Here is an 18295-nt window from a genome sequence, read left to right as displayed (position 1 = left end):
GGGGTCAGCCTCCACCCCTCTGCTCCCACAGATCCTGCCCCTTGCAGTGCCCACCCCCTCGCCTCCTCCTGGTCCACCTGGCCTCTGGAGCTCAGGTGAGGAGCCAGGAGGCTGGGCAGGGTGATTGGGAGGGGCTGGTTCACACCCAAGCTGGGGCCCCCTCACCCCCCCACTGTGGTCCCCCTGGCCCCAGTACCCAGACTTCTCTCCTCCAGGGCTCTCCACTGGCCCCATCAGCTGGCATCAGGCTTAGCTTGACCCAGGCTAATTAGACCCTCCCCTAGCCCGGAGGAGGCTCTGGCTCCAGCTCTAGGCTTTTTTCCCTGGAGGGACAGAGCTAATTAACCGAGAGGGTTTAATTAATCAATTAGTGTGGCCTCCAGACCCCTCTACTTTGCTGTCACGGTGGCAGGTATTTATAAACATGAGTTCTGGCTGAAACCAGAGGCGAGGACAGGCGACCATGGTGGGCACAGGGGCTGCAGAGGCCAGAGCTCCTGCCGGGCGCGGAGGGGCCCAGTCCCACCTCCTCAGCATCTCCGCAGGCAGATGCGCAGGACACAGCGCAGCGTGTTCCCCGGGCACACAGGCAGCATGTCTGTGTGCACAGGTCGCACAGGCCTGACGTCCTGAGCCAGGCAGGTTCCCAGAGGTGCCCCAGATGGTGCCCAGAGGGCCGATGAGTCAGCATCCTGGCCATCGAGGCCCCCAGCGGGGATGGCTCTGCACAGAGGACTGTGGGAGCCAGAGGAGGCACCAGAACGTCAGCTGCAGGGAGAAGTTGGGAAGGCTTCCTGCAGGCGGAGGCATTTGAGCCTCGCTTAGGGAGAGGGTAGACAGGTGTGGCCATTTGAAGGGAGTGATGGTGATGCAGAGGAAATAGCTTGTCCAGAAATAGCTGGAGGTGGGACCTTTGCCGCAGGATGTCCCCTTCTGCGGGAAGCCTCCTAGATGCCTGTTGCTGTTGCTCAGTCGCGTCTGACTCTTTGCGACCTGCAGCAAAGGCCAGGCAGCCTTCCCTGTCCTTCCCTGTCTCCCAGAGTTTGGTCAAGTTTGCTTAAACTCATGTCCGTTGAGTCAGTGATGTTATCTAAATATCTCATCCTCTGCCGCCCTCTTCTACTTTTGCCTCTAACTTTCCCAGCATCAGGGTCTTTTCCAGTGAGTCGGTGCTTATCAGGTGGCCAGAGTATTGGATCTTCAGCTTCAGTATCAGTCCTTCCAATGAATATTCAGGACTGATTTCCTTTAGGATTGACTAATGTGGTCTCTTTGCAGCCCAAGGGACTCGCAAGAGTTTTCTCCAACACCACAGTTCAAAATCATCAATTCTTTAGCACTCGGCTATGTTTATATTCCAACTCTCACATCCATACATTACTACTTGGAAAACCATAGCTTTAACTATGTGGACCTTTGTCGGCAAAGTGATGTCTCTGCTTTTTAATACACTGTCTAGGTTTGTCATAGCTTTTCTTCCAAGGAGCAAGCATCTTTTAATTTTATGGCTGCAGTCACTATCTGCAGTGATTGTGGAGCCCAAAAGAATAAAATCTGTCACTGTTCCCACTTTTCCCTCTTCTATTTGCTGTGAAGTGATGGGACCAGATGCCACGATCTTAATTTTTTGAAGCTGAGTTTCAAGCTAGTTTTCTCACCCTCCTCTTTCATCCTCATCAAGAGGCTTTTTAGTTCCTTTTCACTTTCTGCCATAATGGTGGTGTCATCTGCATATCTGAGGTTATTAATATTTCTCCCAGCAATCCTGATTCCAGCTTGTGCTTTATCCAGCTCGGCATTTCGCATGATGTACTCTGCATATAAGTTAAATAAGCAGGGTGATAGTATTGAGGCTTGATGTACTCCTTTCCCAGCTTGGAACCAGTCTGTTGTTCCATGTCTGGTTCTAACTGTTGCTTCTTGTCCTGCATATACGTTTCTCAAGAGACCGGTTAGGTGATCTGGTATTCCCATCTCAAGAATTTTCCGCAGTTTATTGTGATCCACACAGTCAAACGCTTTGGCACAGTCAATAAAGCAGAAATAGATGTTTTTCTGGAATTCCCTTGCTTTCTCTGTGATCCAGTGGATGTTGGCAGTTTGATCTCTGGTTCCTCTGTCTTTTTTAAACCCAGCTTGTGCATTTGGAAGTTCTCAGTTCATGTACTCCTGAATCCTAGCTTCAAGGATTTTGAGCATAACCTTGCTATCGTGAAATGAACGCAATTGTCTAGTATGAACATTCTGTGGCATTGAAATGAAAACTGACCTTTTCCAGTCCTGTGGCCACTGCTGAGTTTTCCAAATATGCTGGCATATTGAGTGCAGCACTTTTGCAGCAGCCTCTTCTAGGATTTCACATAGCTCAGCTGGAATTCCATCACCTCCTCTAGCTTCGTTCGTAGCGATGCTTCCTAAGGCCCGCTTGACTTCTCACTGCAGGATGTCTGGCTCCTGGTGAGTGGCCACACCATCATGGTTACCTGGGCCATGGAGGCCTTTCTTGTACAGCTCTGCTGTGCGTTCCTGCCAGCTCTTCTTAAACGCTTCTGCTTCTGTCGGGTCCCTACCATCTCTGTGCTGTGTTGAGCCCATCCTTATATGAAGTGTTCCCTTGATGTCTCCAGTTTTCTTGAAGAGATCACTACTCTTTCCCATTCTATTGTTTTCCTCTATTTCTTTGCATTGTTCTTTTTTCTCTCCTTGCTGTTCTCTGAAACTCTGCATTCAGTTGGGTGTATCTTTCCCTTTCTCCCTTGCCTTTTCCTTCTCTTCTTTTCTCAGCTATTTGTAAGACGTCCTCAGACAACCACTTTGCTTTCTTGCATTTCTTGGGGATGGTTTTGATCGCTGCCTTCTATACAATGTTATGAACCTCCGTCCATAGTTCTTCAGGCACTCTGTATACCAGATCTAATCCCTAGGCGCCTTACCTATTAGATTGTGTGCCCCTGAGCCTCTGCCCCTCCAGGCTGTGTACTCTGGGACAGCCTCCCAAGATGTTGCCAGCATTTTTCCTCTGCCTCCCCCACCCACCTGGCCCCAGGAACCCAGAGATGCATGGTGATGCCTTCAGGAAGGTGGGGTACAGGCTCCCTCCCTTAGGATGCTGCTTTCCTGCAGTCGGCACTGGTGGGAGCCCACGTGGTATTAGGCTTGGGAGTGGTCAGAGACCCCAGGCCTCGGTGGAGCTCAGCCGTGGGGTAGCTGAGTGGTACTGAGTCCAAGCTTGTACTGTTGGCCACGCAGCAGGCAGGTAAGTTGAGAAGTGAGTTGTTGCTACAAGGATAGTGACTTTATTTAAAAAATCAGCAGACTGAGAAGGTAGTGGACTAGAGTCCGGAAGAACCACTTCACTGGAGTTAGAATTCAGGCTTCTTTTGTGTTTAAAGGGGAGGGGACGTGGTTAGTTGCAAACCTGGTGTCAGATCTTCGGTCTCGTGGCTGTCCCTGGAACTCAGGTCATGACGTCCTGTAAACTTCCAATAAGACAAATGTGATTCTCCGTTACACAACTGTCTATCTCTGTATGAATGGGAAAGTGTTACACCTGTAAAAAGCAGAGTCCTGAGAATGGGCTAGCCTGTATATTTCAGGCTGTGGGCAGCATTCTTTTTTCTTTTGTAAATTAAAAAAAAATGATTATTCATTGGCTGTGCTGGGTCTCCATCGCTGCCTGGGCTTGTTAGTTGCGGGGAGCGGGGGCAGCTCTGCAGCTGCGGTGCGTGGGCTTCTCACTGTGGTAGCCTCTCCGGTCGCAGAGCCCGGGCTTCAGGAGCAGGGCTCACGGACTCTAGAGCGCAGGCGGGTAGGTGGGGCACACAGTCATCCCGTGGCATGGGGGGTCTTCCTGGACCAGGGATTGAATCCAGGTCCTCTGCACTGGCAGATGGATTCTTTATCACTGAGCCAGCAGCGAAGTCCCCTAGGCAGCATTCTTACTTTGTAGCAAAAGCAAAAGAACACAAAGGCTAGAGTGAAAGAGATAGGTCCCGTGCGGGGTCAGATTGGTTCTTCCCTGTGAGAAGAGTCAGCCAGACGGGCACCCAGACCCCAGTGCGGACCCCGCTCAGCTTGACTTCCACATCTGCCCGTCAGGGATGGTCAGCACCTCCCTCCCAGGGCTGCAGGGAGGATTACACATTGGCCCAGAGTGAGGGCCATGCGGCTGTGTTATTATTATGAGTCTTACCGCAATTAGAAATGCCAGAGGATCAGATGCCAGCCAGACTCCCAGGCAGAACAGCTTTGAGGGGCAGCTGGAGCCTCTGGCCCTATGACTCGGCCCCCGGTGCCTTGCTGAGTACCGGGCACTGCAGATACACGGCTTCTCCGAATTAGAAACAATAACGGCCAAAAGTTAAAGACAAACGGTCCTGCTTTCCTTTCAGAAACCAGCTGGAAAAAGTAGAGCACAGGTGTTTGACCCGGAAATGCCGCTTCCAGGCATAAGGCCCAAGAGAGGAGTCTGCAGTGCAGAAAACACTGCACCCAGGGTCCCAGCCCACATGTGCCGATGAGACAGTGAAAAAGCAGGGCAGCCTGAGCACCGAGTGACCGGGTGGGGCAGAGGATGGGGCTGCCGGGGCCTGGCTCCAGGCGGTTGGAGGGAAAGCGGGAGCCAGGCCTTACTCTGGCTGTTCCCCGTCCAGGAGCACCTTCCCAAGCCCCCATGCCGGGCTCCACTGGGGCCGGAAGAGAAGCAGCTCCCAGCAAGCCTAGGTTTGGGGCCAGTGTGAGCAGAGGACAGACAGGGTCCCGTGGGTGCAGGGCCAAGGAGGGACAGGGCTGGGGAACTCAGGGGCTAGTGAGGAGGGTCTTTGGGCAAGTGACATAGGAAATGGAGCAAAGGGATTGAGTGCAGGGAGCAGGCTAAGTGCAAGGCCCTTCCTGATGGCCCCGGAAGACACTCAGGCTCCATGATCGAACCTTCCCCAGACGCAGGCTGGGACTGGGGAGGAGCAGGCTATAGAGCTGTGAGCAGAGGCCAGGGCTCCCCTGGGGCTGCGTGCTTGGCAGCTCTCTGTGAGTTTTTCTGGACCTTGGGTCAGGGGACACTGCGGGGAGTCCTCTGGGCAGGTAGACAGGAGGGGCAAACGTCCTCAAGGGGCTGCAGCAAAGGGCTCTGCTGAGCAGAGAGAGGCACCCCCACCCCAGCCAAGGCCTCTTGGCCCGGGCCCCCAGCCTTCTCCCCGGGCTGGGCACTGGCTCCTAGGCGACTCCCGATGCCCAGCTGTCCAGGGCTTGGGACGGAACTGAGGGTCTGGGAGTGGGTCCCCTGGGTCACTTTTCTCATCAGGGAACCCAAGGACCTGGACTGGGGAGGAGGCTTGTCCAGGATCACACGGGAGTCAGCAATGGCCAGCCCCGGGTGGTGCCCCTCATCAGGGGGCAGGCACAGTTAAATCAGCGTCACCCACTGCTCGTGTTCCCAGGGCCTTCCCAGAGGGGAAGACCCTTCATCCTGCCATCTCCTCTTAGAGCTACAGTTCTCAAGCCCACTGTACAGATGAGAAGACTGCAGCTCTGGGAGGGGCCTCCAGTCTGTGCTGTCCAATACAAGGGAGGACGCTGGTGGTCTCAGCATGTGGGGGCACAGTGAGGGGTGGGGCAGGGGAGTAGGGAGTCCAGTGGCCAGAACCAAGCCCAGGTCCGCTTGCCATGCGCAGTCAAGCCCATCTGCTGTCCCTAGGTTGTGGTGCAGGACAGGCAGTGTTTACTGCAGGCGCCAGTACAAGGGAAGGGGCGGCTGGCGCTCAAGACCCTTCCACTCCCCACAGGGTTTCAGTGAAAGGCCAGGTGAGGGAGGGGAGTCGGCAGGCCGTGTGATCAGCTTACGCGTGATTCTCTGGTTGATGGTGAGGTCACGGGACGGTGTCCCAGGGGCTAGCCTTATCCATCCTTGGGAGCCAGTAGGTCTAGGGGCTGCTGTCCTCACGGTCATCAAGTCGTTAACGTCTTCCATTCGGTGGGTGGTTTTCACGTCTGTGAAACAACTCAGGAAATGTGCCTGTGACAGTGTTATCTGGGTGCTTCACAGAGGAGCTACAGCAGAGGGTACGCCAGGGGCAGGGGGTGGGTCTGTCCTGGAAAGGCCCACAGGGTCCTGCTAAGTCACACAAGTTGGCTGGCCCTGTGGTGGCGTCGTCTCCCCGCCCCTCCCAGGCCACAGTGGTCCAGCTCCAGCGCGCACCCTGACCATCCTAGCCTCCTCAGGGTCCCCTGTCCTGAAGACCTGCCCCTTAGCATGTTCTCCGCTCTTTCTTTAAAAAAAAAAATTTTAACAGTGGGTGTTAATTGAAGTATGGTTGGTTTACAATGCTGTGTTAAGTTCTGTCAGTGATTCAGCTCTATATGTACAGACACACACATTCCTTTTACAATGTGCTTTTCCACTATGGTTTATCATTGGGTACTGATTACAGTTCCCTGCGCTCTCCAGTGGGACCTTGTCGTCTGTCCCTCTGTACATCACTACCCGCCGCTTCCCACTGTATTCCTCCCCTTCCCCCCGGCAGCCGCCACCCATCCGTTCTCTGCATCCGTTTCATCACAGATGGGTTCGCGTGGGTCAGGGTGTTAGACTCCACGCATGGGTGGTGTGGTGGAGCACTTGTCTCTCTCTGGCTAAGTCCGCTCAGCGTGGCGTCCTCGGGGTCTGTCTGTGTGCCGCGCTTGGCCGGAGTGCCTTCTTTTTCGTGGCCGCGTGATATTCTGGTGTGTGTATGCAGCTTGTTGTCTTCACCCGTCCATCTGTCAGGGAACATACAGGTCGTTTTCGTGTCTTGACTAGTGAATAGTGCTGCTGTGAATGTAGGTGTGTGTGTATCGGTTTGAATTACAGTTTTGTCCAGGTACATGCCCAAGAGTGGGACTGTTGGATCACACAGTAATTCTCTGTTTCCTGAGGAACTTCCATATTGTTTTCCACAGTAGCTGCACTGACTTACATTCCAGGGGGTCTTTCTAGTGACAACCAGATCTTGCCAGCCCTGGGCTTAAAGCTCTTTAGGGGCTCCCCTGTCCTCTGGACCACATCCCTCCACTCCCCTCCCGGCCCGTCCAGCCCTGGAGAAGGGGCTGTGACTCCTCCTTGGCCTGCAGCAGGGGCGGAAGGGCCCTGGGACTGGACAAGGAGGTGTGGGTGCGGAGCGGGCGGATGGGGTTCCTCCAGATGCACAGAAGCCGTGGGGATAGGTGATGTACCCCCCCCCCACCCCCGACCCCTGCAGGTAGGTGATGAGCAGCCCTGGGAAGGGGACAGCCTGCCTGAGCAAAGTGGATCTGGCAGGGGCTGGCGTCCCCTGTCATCCGTCAGGGTTCATCTGGCCCACAGCCAGAGACGGTGGGGCTGAGGCCTCATCTTACCCCTGGGGAGTCGCTAATGATGGTCTATAATGGCCTTGCCTGGGAAGGGATGACCTCACCGGCCACACCCTGATGAGAGGAGGCTGGAGTCAGAGGCAGGCGGCTCCTTCATCACCCTGAGACCTGCTTGGGCTTGCCTTGCCTGAGAAATGAGGGGGCCGTGTGTGCACACGCGCCCGTGGATCTGGTCCTCCACAGGGCCAGAGGGAGAAGGCTCCCAGCCCCGTGGGTGTAAAGACTGGGGGAGCAGGGTGGGCAGGCCTTGCTTCTGCTCAGCGTCTCTGGCTTCTGTTAAGGAGTGTTCCCGGCCACATCGGCGCTGATGTGGAGGGCCTGCCCGCTGCAGACACGGCATCCGGGGACCAGCCTGCGTGTGCCGGGCGGTGGCGGCAGGTTCCAGCACAGTCTTGCTGCCTGCCCCCACCCTGCCCCATTCAGTGGGGATGACTGTGTTTGCACTCTGGGGAGCGGCCCTGGGGGAAGGGGAGTGGCCCCTCTCCTGAGGGCGGCCTCCCTCTGCCCCAGGCCCAGCGCAGGACCCCCCGAGAGAGTTCATCTCTTTTGTGGGCTCCTTGTCACACCCGCTTCAAGGTGACTCCTCCACCGGTTGCAAGTTCTTTCTTGTGTCCAGCCTTAGTCACTCCTGCTGTTTCACCTGATTCATATATCACAGGACAGCCGAGGCCCCATTATCCTGCCACCCAGCCTGACATCACTGAGCTTCCCTCAGGCATGTTCCCACTCCTGGGAACATGTGCCCAGTCGGCCCAGGAAACGGCTGCTGGATGAATGTGCAAGTGAGGGAGTGATTGGCTCAGATCCTCCTGCGAGAACGCTAAGTGGATGAGGGGGTCCTTGGGGGCCCGGGCTGAGATGGGGACAGAAACGGGAACCCAAAGGGAGGCGAGAAAAAGGAGGTCAGGAGGAGAGAGATGGACTGAGGGCACAGAGAGGGGGCCAGGCGCCCCTGAGCCCCGCTGGCGGCCAGACCTCAGCCAGACGCCTGGGATGGACGGTGCCCACGGGGCGGCGGGACAGCACGGCCAAAACAGACTAGAATCGCAAGCGCTCAAGAGTGAGGGCCCATGAGGCATGACCTGGGACCCAACGTGGGGACAGGGTGTGGCCTGGGCCAAGGTCAGAGCAAGGACCCAGGGCTCCAGCCACACCCTGTCCCTCTGTCTCCATCTCAGCCAGGCAGGCAGTGAGGTGGGTGTTGCTGCAGATGAGGACAGAGGGTCAGAGAGGCCCCCAGGCCTAGGGTTGCGTAGGAGGCATTGCCCCTCAGCCCTTGGCTGGAGGACTGGCTCCGGAGGAGACTGCCGCTCCCCGCCCCTGCCCCCCCAGCCCTGTGCTTGGGCACGCCGGCACTGCCAGGCACTTACTCAGGCTGTCAAGGGCCCAGCCCCCAGCCCAGCACCCGCGGGCTTCCCCAGCCCAGGCGGAGGGCAGCGAGAGGGAACAAAGGTCTAGTCTCTGCCTGCTCAGGCCCCCACCCCCTTGCCTGCCCCTGGCACAGAAGGACCCAGGCCCCAGGGAGCCCACGAGCAAAAGCAGCCCCCGCCCCTTTGCCCACGCTGTGAGAACCGCCTCCTCCCGCCCCTCAGGCCTGGTGTTCCCCAGTTCTAAAGATGGGAAGGCTGGGGACTTCCCCCTGGTGGTCTGGTGGCTGAGACCTCATGCTTCCAGTGCAGGGGGGCCAGGTTCCCTCCCTTCAGGGAACTAGATCCCCAGTCCCGAAACCAAGACCCAGCGCAGCCAAAGAAAGGAAGATGAGAAGGCCGACAGCCACACAGCTGGGGCTCGAACCATGGGGCCCTCATGACAGACGAGTGAGGCTGAGACTGGACGTTGGATGTAACTCATGGCGAGATGGGGCGGGACACAGGAAGGAGCCTGGCGGCCCCAAGGTGGGGAGTCCTAAGGAAGCAGCTGAATCACTCACTCTTCCCACCGTGCCCACCTACCTGCCACCTGGAGCCGGTCCAGTGCTGGCCACAGCAGAAGGGATAATGCCAGGCGGGCAGCAGAGACGGGCAGACGGGAATCAGCAACCCAGACCCCCAAGTTCCCGACTGGGGCCGACTCGGTCAGAGGTGACGCCCCTGCAGTGGGGCTCCCAGTTCCCCGTCTCCCACTGGGGGCCTCGCTCCCTGCGCCATGGCCTTCCAGCCCCTCCCGGCCCCTTCCGTGTCCCCTGCTCCCCCCAGGGTTGAGTCTGAAGCCTCCAGAGGGGCCCACCTGGAGGGCTGCCACTCAGCTGCCCTGAGGAAGCCAGGCATGGACCAGGCCTCCCTGTAGGCCCAGGTCAAGACCAGGAAATGAAGGTGAGGGGCCCATCGTGCCTGAACGGGAGTGCGCTGGGCATCGGGGTGTGTTGGCCCCGCCGCACAGAAATGGATGCTGTGGCTCGGGGGGCTGAGGGACCTGGCTCCCGCAGGGCTGGCCCACTCACTGACCAGCATCAGGTCCTGCAGGCATCCTAGGGACGGTGCGGGGGGAGTGAGGTTGACAGACGCACAGCCCATGTCCCATCCCCAAGAGCAGCAAGAGTAAGGGCCATGGCTGTGGGGGCCAGTCAGGACCTGGGGCGGCTGGGCAGTCTGGGCAGCGTCCAGGTGGGCAACGCTGGGTGTGTCTGGGCAAGCAGGGGCTCTGCTGTGTGACCTTGGTGCACAGAACGTCTCCACACCTCGCTCCCTGTCACCCAGGGGGCCAAAGCCCCAGTGTCCCTGCCGACCCACACCCCAGCTGCTCCTCCCAGCTTTGGGCACCTCTGACCAGTCCCAGTAAGTGCCCAGCAGGCCCCTGGACATGGCCATAGTGCTTCTCCTCATTGCCCTGGCCCTTATCAGACACCACTCATTTTAAAGAAAAAATAATATTTATTTGCAATATAAACAAAGTCCCGTTGCTGGTTCGGGAATATATATATATATGTGTGTGTGTGTGTGTGTGTGTGTATGTAGGGTCACAAATCTTCCTTCATAAGGTCATAAAGCAAAACTGGCCACCCTTGTTGGCATACCCTCATTTACACAAATCTGGTGCGTTTTTCTAGGTTTTTCTTCTCAAAGGTAAAAAAGAGAGAGAAAGAGAACCATGTACACAGCATGGAAGCTTCTTGTCAATTTCTTAACTGTGGCAAGATTTTTCACCTGCTGCCTTGAAGAATCCCTGAAAACCAGCCCTGTGAGGTAAGATGCATTGGGGCAGGGTTTCCGTGGCCTCGCTCACACGCCAAGTGTTGGCTCGCTCAGGGACCCCAGCCCTCCCCGGGGCCCCCACGCAGCTCCACCATCCGGGAAAACGGAGCTTGGAGAAGGAACAAAACTGGGGAGGATACCGGAACCCGTGGTTCTGTTCTGCGGACAGCGGGCTTGGGTGGCGGGATGGACAGGCCTCACGACCCTTTCCCTGTCTGCCCTTGCTGCCCCACCACCCCCCACCCCCCGGGACTGAAATGGATGTGAGTTTCTTAATCCAAGGCATGGGCAAAGCAAGCACAGGGCCGGCTTCCACGGGTTGAGGGGCTGGGAGTGGCGGTTGGAACCCAAGCAACAACCAGGGTTGGGGAGGAGACCTGGGAGGCGGGGCTGCGCCCTCCACCTAAACTTCCCCAGCCACTGGGCCTGCACCCTCAGCTAGAAACAGAGAGAGAGAGACAGAAGTAGTGGGTACGGATAAAAAGGGCCTGGGGCCCTCCTCGGGGCTGAGCCCAGAGGGTTAATGCTACTGCTTGGCAGTCCCCGGTGGCCTCCTCTTCTGCCTGGGATGGTCTGCAGCGACCAGCAGAGGGCAAGTGGGTGGGCAGAGAAGGCAAAGGTTACCCGTCCAGCCCACCACTCACAGCGGTCTTCACAGGCGAATGCAGCGCCAGGTTGGGCTCCGCGAAGCAGGAGATGCAGCCAGGCCTGGGAGACCCCTGCCGGGAGGAGTGAACCACCCCTTTAAGGGCCGCTGCAGAAACGGAGGCTTCACACATGTGCAAAGTGCATTTGGTCAAGATCAACGTGGGGTTTGTCTTTTCCATTAAAACAGAAACAAAAACTCAAGAATTGCTGTTTGAAATAGGAAGAAAAACAAACTGGTAACACCTCTCTCTCTCTCTCTCACTGGATCAAGAAAGGGATGAAATACTGGTTTATACAATCCACTGTTGCACATAGCCTGAAAATAACACTTTCCATTACAAAAAGGAACAATCAAGCAGAGCTTCAACACGCTCTCTGCTCCAGGGAGCTTGGGTTTACCTGCCAAAAGTAAAAAGTAAACTCAGGTCCGTGGATGTGTCTTTTAAAAAAACAGCCAAACTGGCTGAGCCATCAGCAGAAAGGAGTGTCCTGGGACAAGGAGAGGCCCCGAGGGACTCCCAAAGCCATGTGTCTGATCGCCTCGGGCCCCTCCGGGAAGTCCTGCCGGCGGAGGCCTGGCTGTGGGACGCTGAGGGGAGCTCACCTCTGGGCACAGGTGATGTCTGTGTTCCTCAGGCCAGAGGCAGCAGGCCTGGGCCCTCCCGGCGGGCCCTGTGGGGGCCCGGGGTGGGGGGGGCTGGCCCGTCGCCCCATGCCCCCGGCCTCACGTGGACTCGAGCGTGTTGAGTGGGAACAGGTTGTGGTTGGTAGGTGTGGAGAAGTAGAGCTGCTCGCTGGGGGTGTGGTTGTCACACGGGCTGCTCAGCCCCAGCGTCCGCTCGAAGTCCAGCAGCTGCCCCATAAAGTTGAAGTTGGGTGAGATGTTGGACTTTTTCCTCTTGACAAAGTCGTAGGCGTCGTTGAGCGACAGGTTCATCTTCTGCATCAGGTAGGCCACCGTGACGGTCACCGAGCGGCTGATGCCCGCTAGGCAATGCACCAGGACCCCGCACTTCTTGGAGCGGGCCTCGTCTGCAATACATGGGCATGGGTCAGGCTGGTGCCTCCTCCAGGGAGCCCCCGCGGGGCGGGCACAGAGAGGGGCACGGCAAGGGACTGGTGCTGCCCGACTCTCGAGGGACTTGGTGAAGTCCCAGGCGGGTGGGACAGCAACTTGGGGTCGAGGTCAAGAGCGTGACCGTGGCGGGGCTCTGCCACAGTTCCAGCTGATATGCCTGCACCTCGGTTTCTGCTCTGTTGGACGGACCTGCTTACTCACAGGGCCCTTAGAGAGATCTGAGCCCAGGGAGGGCTCCACGAGCCCTGTGCCTGCTGCCAGTCTTCCCGCTGCTGGAACTGTGTGCTAGGTGTGATCTGCCGAGGAGTCACCTGCGTCCTCTCAGGTCATCTGCAGCATGGCTACCAAGGTTATCTTGTAAATGAGACAGGCAGACACACGCAGTGACAAGGCAACACAAGGGTTCCTGCTAACACGCAGCACTCACCCCTGCTAGCCCACCTCCTGGGGCAGCTCCAGGGGTGCCCCGAGAGCCTCCTCGGGCCATGGGCGTCATGGAGGCCCTTCCGCAAGGGACCAGCGGGCAAAGCTCAGCTCTGGACTGGGCCCAGCCAGTCCCCGGGGGCCTGAGTCCTGCTCCTGAATAGATGGGGGACCAGAGCCACGCCTAGCCTCACCAGTGGATCTTAAGTGGGGCCCACCCAGCCCACTTCCTCCACTGTTCCCCGGCCCGTGTGCCAGTGACACCTCCCAACACAGCCACTCAAGTTCCGTCAGCTCTCCCCGCACCCTCCCCAGTGTGGTGCCAGGCTCCTGACACGCAGTCGGAGCTTACATGCTGGCTGAGCCGCTGACCAGCTCAGTCCTATGCTCTCCCCACCAGACCCGAGGGCAGCTGCAGCGCTGTGCCAAGGCCGTGCTGGGGACAGATATGAATGAGAGGCAGCCCTGGGGCCCGCGGGGTTCCCGCCTGAGCCCTGGGAGCCGGGCCCACTCCTGCAGGAGGTGCGGAGGTTCACAGACTGCTCCCCGGGGGGCGCACACTGTCTCGGGCCTGGCACGACATCCCTTTTCCCAACCCCACGTGAGGATTCCCAGGGCTGAAGATGCAGTAGGTGCTTCATCCAGACTTGGAGACCGACTGGGGGCAAGACCAGCAGGGGAAGAGACAGACGCCACAGATTCACGTGGAACACGTTGTCTGACCTTGAAATTTGGGGCAGGATAAGGGGGGTGGTGGAGAAAAGCCTCCAGTGGTGGTGATACACCAAGATAATGGGGAAGCCTGGTCCCCAAACCCAGGTGATCCCAAGTAAAACCACTTCCTGCTGGCTTTATTTTTAGCTCTTTAAGGGGTGTGGCTGGGTCTTGGGGAGGCCGGTGCTTCATCCCCTCTCTGCCCCCGCCGTCCTCGAGTCCTGTGGGGTCTTTGAGCCTCACTTCCTTCTCTTGTGACACAGGGAGCACGGTTCCCCCCACCTCTATATCCTGTTCTATCCCCTTCCCCTGATGTAAAGGGGCCTTCAAGGAGGATAAAAGCACCTACAAATCAGGCTCAGCCCTGGAAAGTCGTGCGGCACCCCCTTCACCCCACACCTCGCTGGGGAGACCACGAGTGCTGAGGTGGCACCCATACCCTCTTGGGCACGTCCTCAGGGCAGAGCGGGGAAGCTTCGGATAGCCCCTGACACAACCCCTCCCCCGCCCCAGCTTCCTTCCTTCCTCCCAGCCAGGCACCTAGTTTTGGTTCCCAGTAAGCGGATGAGGCGGGGAAGCCTCCCACTTCCTGTTATTAAAGCTAGCCCGGCCCAGCTGACACCAAAACGCCCTCCACTGGACACAGCCGCCAGCGGGAAAACGCTGCCCGGAGGCTGGGCAGAACACTGGTCACCAGCCTCAGAGATTACATTCACCCCCTCGTCCAGTATCCCTTTCCTGAATCCCGGGGATGGCCGAGCCAGGGACGGTGACCTGCCGACTGATTGCTTCCAGCTGGCCGAGAGGAAGCGGGCAGGGAGGTCAGAGATAAGGAGCCCGAGTCAGCCGAGGCTGCGGATGCAGGGGCTCAGAGGGCGCGGAGCCAGATGGCAGAGCATGCTGATGTGGGGGAGGCCTTCCCCTGCCTCCCCTCGCCGTCTGGACACCGAGCCAGCCCCACAGGCTGCCGGGAACGTCTGAAGCCACCCCAAGGCTCCTTGGGTCAGCACATCCCAAGAGCTGCCAGGTCGGGGTGGGCCTCTGGCTCTAGACTACCCTTCAGCCCCCTCAGGTGCACAGTAGAGGCCAAAGGCACCGTGACAGCCCGTCCTCAAGAAACACGTGCTGAGGTGTGACGCAGGGCAAGTGAGACCGTGGGAGGTCTGAGCTCCAAACAGCACAGCCAGAAAACCCAAGGTGTCTGGACAGCAGAGTCCACGCTGCTCCAGCAGCTGTGGAGAGCCCGCAGGTCCGGGCCCCGCTCTGGCCCCGAGGGCCTCGGTGACTCACAGTGGGCCCTGGTACACCCATTGGCACAGGCTGGCACACGCAGGGCTCCACACAAGCCTCGACAGGCCCAGAGGTACCCAAGCCAGGCACGGGCGACACCCGGAGCCCACACATCTCGACACGCACGCCTGCCCCCCTGCCTGAGCGCAGGAGCTCTTACCAATGAAGCTGATGGCCTCGGGGAAGAACTGGGAGAGGTTCTGGCTCCAGTGGTCAGAGATGGGGATCTGCTTGTAGGTGAACTCGCCCCCGTGCTCAAAGGCGTTGGGCAGGTTGGGCGTGACGTTGAGGATATACTTGATGCCGTACTTGCCGAGCACGTCCAGGTTGGTGGAGTCCTTGGCACAGCCGAGGTAGAGGTAGGGCAAGATCTGAACAGGGAAGGCCGGCTGGCTGGGCGGCGCGGGGCTGCCGTCCGACTCGGTGGCGCTGCTGGGCAGCTCTCGGTCTGACTCCCCGTCCGAGCAGTCGGAGCTGATGCGCAGCCCCCCCAAGCCCAGCACCGCGGCGGGCGGCGAGCCGCTGGGCGAGGACGCGCCGTCCACGGTGGTCTCGCAGTGCTCCGAGTATTCTGTCTGGAACTTGTTGAAGCCACCTGTGGCCCCGGGCGGGGGGTAGGGGTGGACAGGGCCCGCGTGAGGCCGACAGGGCCACTGGCCAGTGTCCCCAAACAGGGCTCTCCACAGCAAGGGCCCGCCACCAGCAACGGGCAACACAGGCAGTGCAGAGTATTTACACATGTGCCCTCTCTCCCGCTTTCTCATCTGTCCTGTGGCCCACTTTACAGATGGGGAAACTGAGACCCCAAGTGGTACAGTAACATGCCTGAGCACCATACCCTAACCCATAGGGCCTCAGGGCGCCAGCCACACCACTGACTTTAGGGCACTCGAGGACAGAATCCAGCCCATGCCTCTTCCACAGCTCCCCTGCATCAGGCACCCATGGGTGCTCAGTAATTGCTAAGCAGTAAAGGAAAGCAAACAACCCCATCTCAGGCCAATACCTCTGGGTTTGCAAACCCTCTTACAGAAGAGATCACAGGCCAGAGCTGCATCTGGGTCAGCTCGAGGCAGAGGGCCTGGGCCTTCGACTGGGAATCCGGCGCTTGCCCCCACTCCCCACCACTGCCAGGGAGGGTAGTGAAGGTATCAGCTGGTTCTGTCCCCCAGCAGGAGCAAGTTCATAAAAGGGGTCCTGGCTCCTCTTCTCCATAACCCACCTTAGAACTCAAGGTACCCCGACCCTGGCCTTGGACCCACAGAAGGGGAGGCTGCTGGGGGCTATACAGGGACAAGAAATGGGGAGCGCGCTGCAGCTAAGCATGGGCCCTGCGCCCGAGGGTGCCGCAGGCCTCCCCTCCCCTCCCGTCTGCCCGCCCCGCTGCCAGCAAGAGGCCATTTTGGAATGTTAATTGGAAACACCGGCTGCAGTCACTCGCCTCCCAGGGCTGCCTCCCCCTTCCACCACCTCTGGGGTGGCTGGCCAAGGACTTGGGGGTCTCGGAAAACCAAAGCTGGGGCAAGGGACACTCCTTACAGCCCTGCCCCAAGCACTTCCAAGAGGTGGCGATTCCCCAGTGACAAGCCCCACATGGGGATCCTCCGAGTCCCCCAAACTCTCCCTCTGCCCTGGCAGGGCTGAGGGTGGTGATTAAAGGTTCCTGTCCTAACTCTGGCCTTCCAGGGACACCCATTCCAGGCTGGAGGAGCTGAACTGGTGCCCAGGAGGGCACCCTCCCTCCTTTGCCGGGCTTCAGGGGGGAACCTGGGAGCTACCATGGCCCCAACAATGGGGAAAAAAGGAAAGCCCAAGTGGGGAAAAGTTTGTTCAGACCACTCGGATCATGCCCGGAAAGGGACGTAGAGGGGGCTACTGTACCAGCCTACACCCGCACAGCTTGGGCAGGGAGCCCTGGAGGGGAGGATGCGAGCGGGGGAGACGTGGCGCCGGCTGGACAGGCCGGGCACGGGGAGAGAAAGCCGCCTCCGTCGGGGGCATCCGGGAGCCACGGGAGCGCCCCAATTCCAGACTGGGTCTCGCTGCCGCCCTTACCTTGGAGGTAGTAGGCCTGGCAGCCGTCGTCGCGCAGCTTTTGCAGGAGAAGGCCAAGCACCGAGGCGGGAGCGCCGGGCTCTGGCTGCCATTCGGCCGTGGCCTCGTCGTAGAGCAGCACGGTGGCCGCCTTGCAGCGCGTAGCGAAACGCTCCTTGTCGGCGTGGTTGGGGATGATGGAGCGAATGGGCAGGTTGCCTTTGCGGAGGCGGCGCAGCATGAGACCCGGGATGGCCAGGTTGATGGCCGTCTCGATGTGTGACGACTCGAAGAGCTCGTGCGGCCGGCAGTCGAGCAGCAGCAGGGACGCGCCGCCGCGCGCCTCCAGCTCCTCCTGCAGCCACTCGGCGCTCTTGCAGGGCATGGCCCCTGCGCCCGCCGCCGCGCCTGCCCCGGTGCCGGCGCCAGATCCAGATCCCGCACCGGGCTCCGACCCCGCCCCGGTGTCCCCAGACGCCGACGCCCCCGAGGCCGACATGTGCGCCCGCGCTGGGGGGCCGCGGAGCTGGTTTTTCATGGGGAGCGCGGGCGGCCCGGGGCCGGGGCCGGGCAGCCCTGCCCTGGGACGGCGCCCCGGCCGCGCGGGCCCCAGCCGCGTCTCCGGGCGCCCGCCTCCCGCCGAGCTGCTCGCCCGCCGCCCCGGCCTCCCGGCCTCCCGGCCTCCGTCCCGCCCGGCCCTCCGCGCGCTCCGCGGCCTGACAGCCCCAATTAAACAGCGTCTCAGGCGGCCGCGCGCCCAGGCGTCCTCGAGGGGGGCGGGGCCGCGCCGCGGCTCCCGAGCTTAAAGGCGCCGCTGCTCCGCCGCCCCTCCCCACGGGGTCTGTGGGCACGCGAGCGGTGCCCTAAGCCCGGAGACCAGCCCCCTGGCCTTCGCTCGGCCTCAGCGCTGCCGCTCAGAACCCACTAAAACTCTCCCAGAGGCCCAACCAAGACACTCCTGGGTCCTATCCCGGAGCTCCCAGTTCTGTGCCTGTCCCAAGAGCTGTCCTCGGGGGACCCGCTCCAGGGATCCTCTCCCCTACATTCCCGCAGTCTCCCGGGGATGGAGCGGAGGAAAGGGGCTATCAAGCTGAGCCGAAGTCCTGTCGACTCCACTGATTCATGAACAACTCCCAGCGAGTTCAGCACACGGGAACTGAACACCTACTCCGTGCCATTCCCTGGGCACCTAGGCTGTCACCGTTTCAGGCGGCTGCACAGTCCTAAAGAGGGCTCTGCGTTTGGAGACCTGAGGGGTCGTCTCACTCCAGCAGGTCCGAGGGGGAAAGCAGGACTAGGCAGCTAAGAAGGTAGGAAGGCCCAGGGCCGTGCCACCCTCCGCGGGCTAGATTGTAGAAATCCCCAAAAGGACCGGCCCTGGGAAGAGACAGCGGGACCTTTAAGAAAGCTTTACAAGCGGAGTGGTGACAGGCGCGGAGTGAAGCGCCACGTGACTTTTCCACAGGACCGGGGTGGGAGGGAGGGGGCCCCCTCTGTAATCTGCTCTCCTCCCACCTTTCCTAACTGTCGAATC

General features: G+C 59.5%; 1 protein-coding gene across 1 annotated transcript; it reads right to left on the bottom strand.

Moving 5' to 3' along the window:
* Positions 1–10233: 10233 nt before the first annotated feature.
* On the bottom strand, positions 10234–17496 carry DUSP7 (dual specificity phosphatase 7). The gene is made up of 3 exons (XM_027957564.3): positions 16783–17496; positions 14888–15322; positions 10234–12254 (listed from the first exon to the last, which is right to left on the bottom strand). Exons 1-3 carry the CDS (start codon positions 17297–17299, stop codon positions 11947–11949), a joined length of 1260 nt encoding a protein of 419 aa, XP_027813365.1. The 5' UTR covers positions 17300–17496; the 3' UTR covers positions 10234–11946.
* Between the last annotated feature and the right edge of the window lie 799 nt (positions 17497–18295).

The sequence above is a fragment of the Ovis aries genome, chromosome 19, assembly GCF_016772045.2.
Source record: "Ovis aries strain OAR_USU_Benz2616 breed Rambouillet chromosome 19, ARS-UI_Ramb_v3.0, whole genome shotgun sequence".
Lineage (NCBI taxonomy): Eukaryota > Metazoa > Chordata > Mammalia > Artiodactyla > Bovidae > Ovis > Ovis aries.
The sequence above is the reverse complement of the archived record's forward strand: the minus strand, read 5'-3'. Positions and strand labels throughout refer to the sequence as shown.

Coding starts and splice junctions, on each gene's coding strand:
- DUSP7 (XM_027957564.3), bottom strand. CDS start 17,299: ATGAAAAACCAGCTCCGCGGCCCCCCAGCGCGGGCGCACATGTCGGCC. Junction 15,323..16,782: donor CCAGGCCTACTACCTCCAAG/GTAAGGGCGGCA, acceptor CCGGGGCCACAG/GTGGCTTCAACAAGTTCCAG. Junction 12,255..14,887: donor CGAGGCCATCAGCTTCATTG/GTAAGAGCTCCT, acceptor CATGTATTGCAG/ACGAGGCCCGCTCCAAGAAG.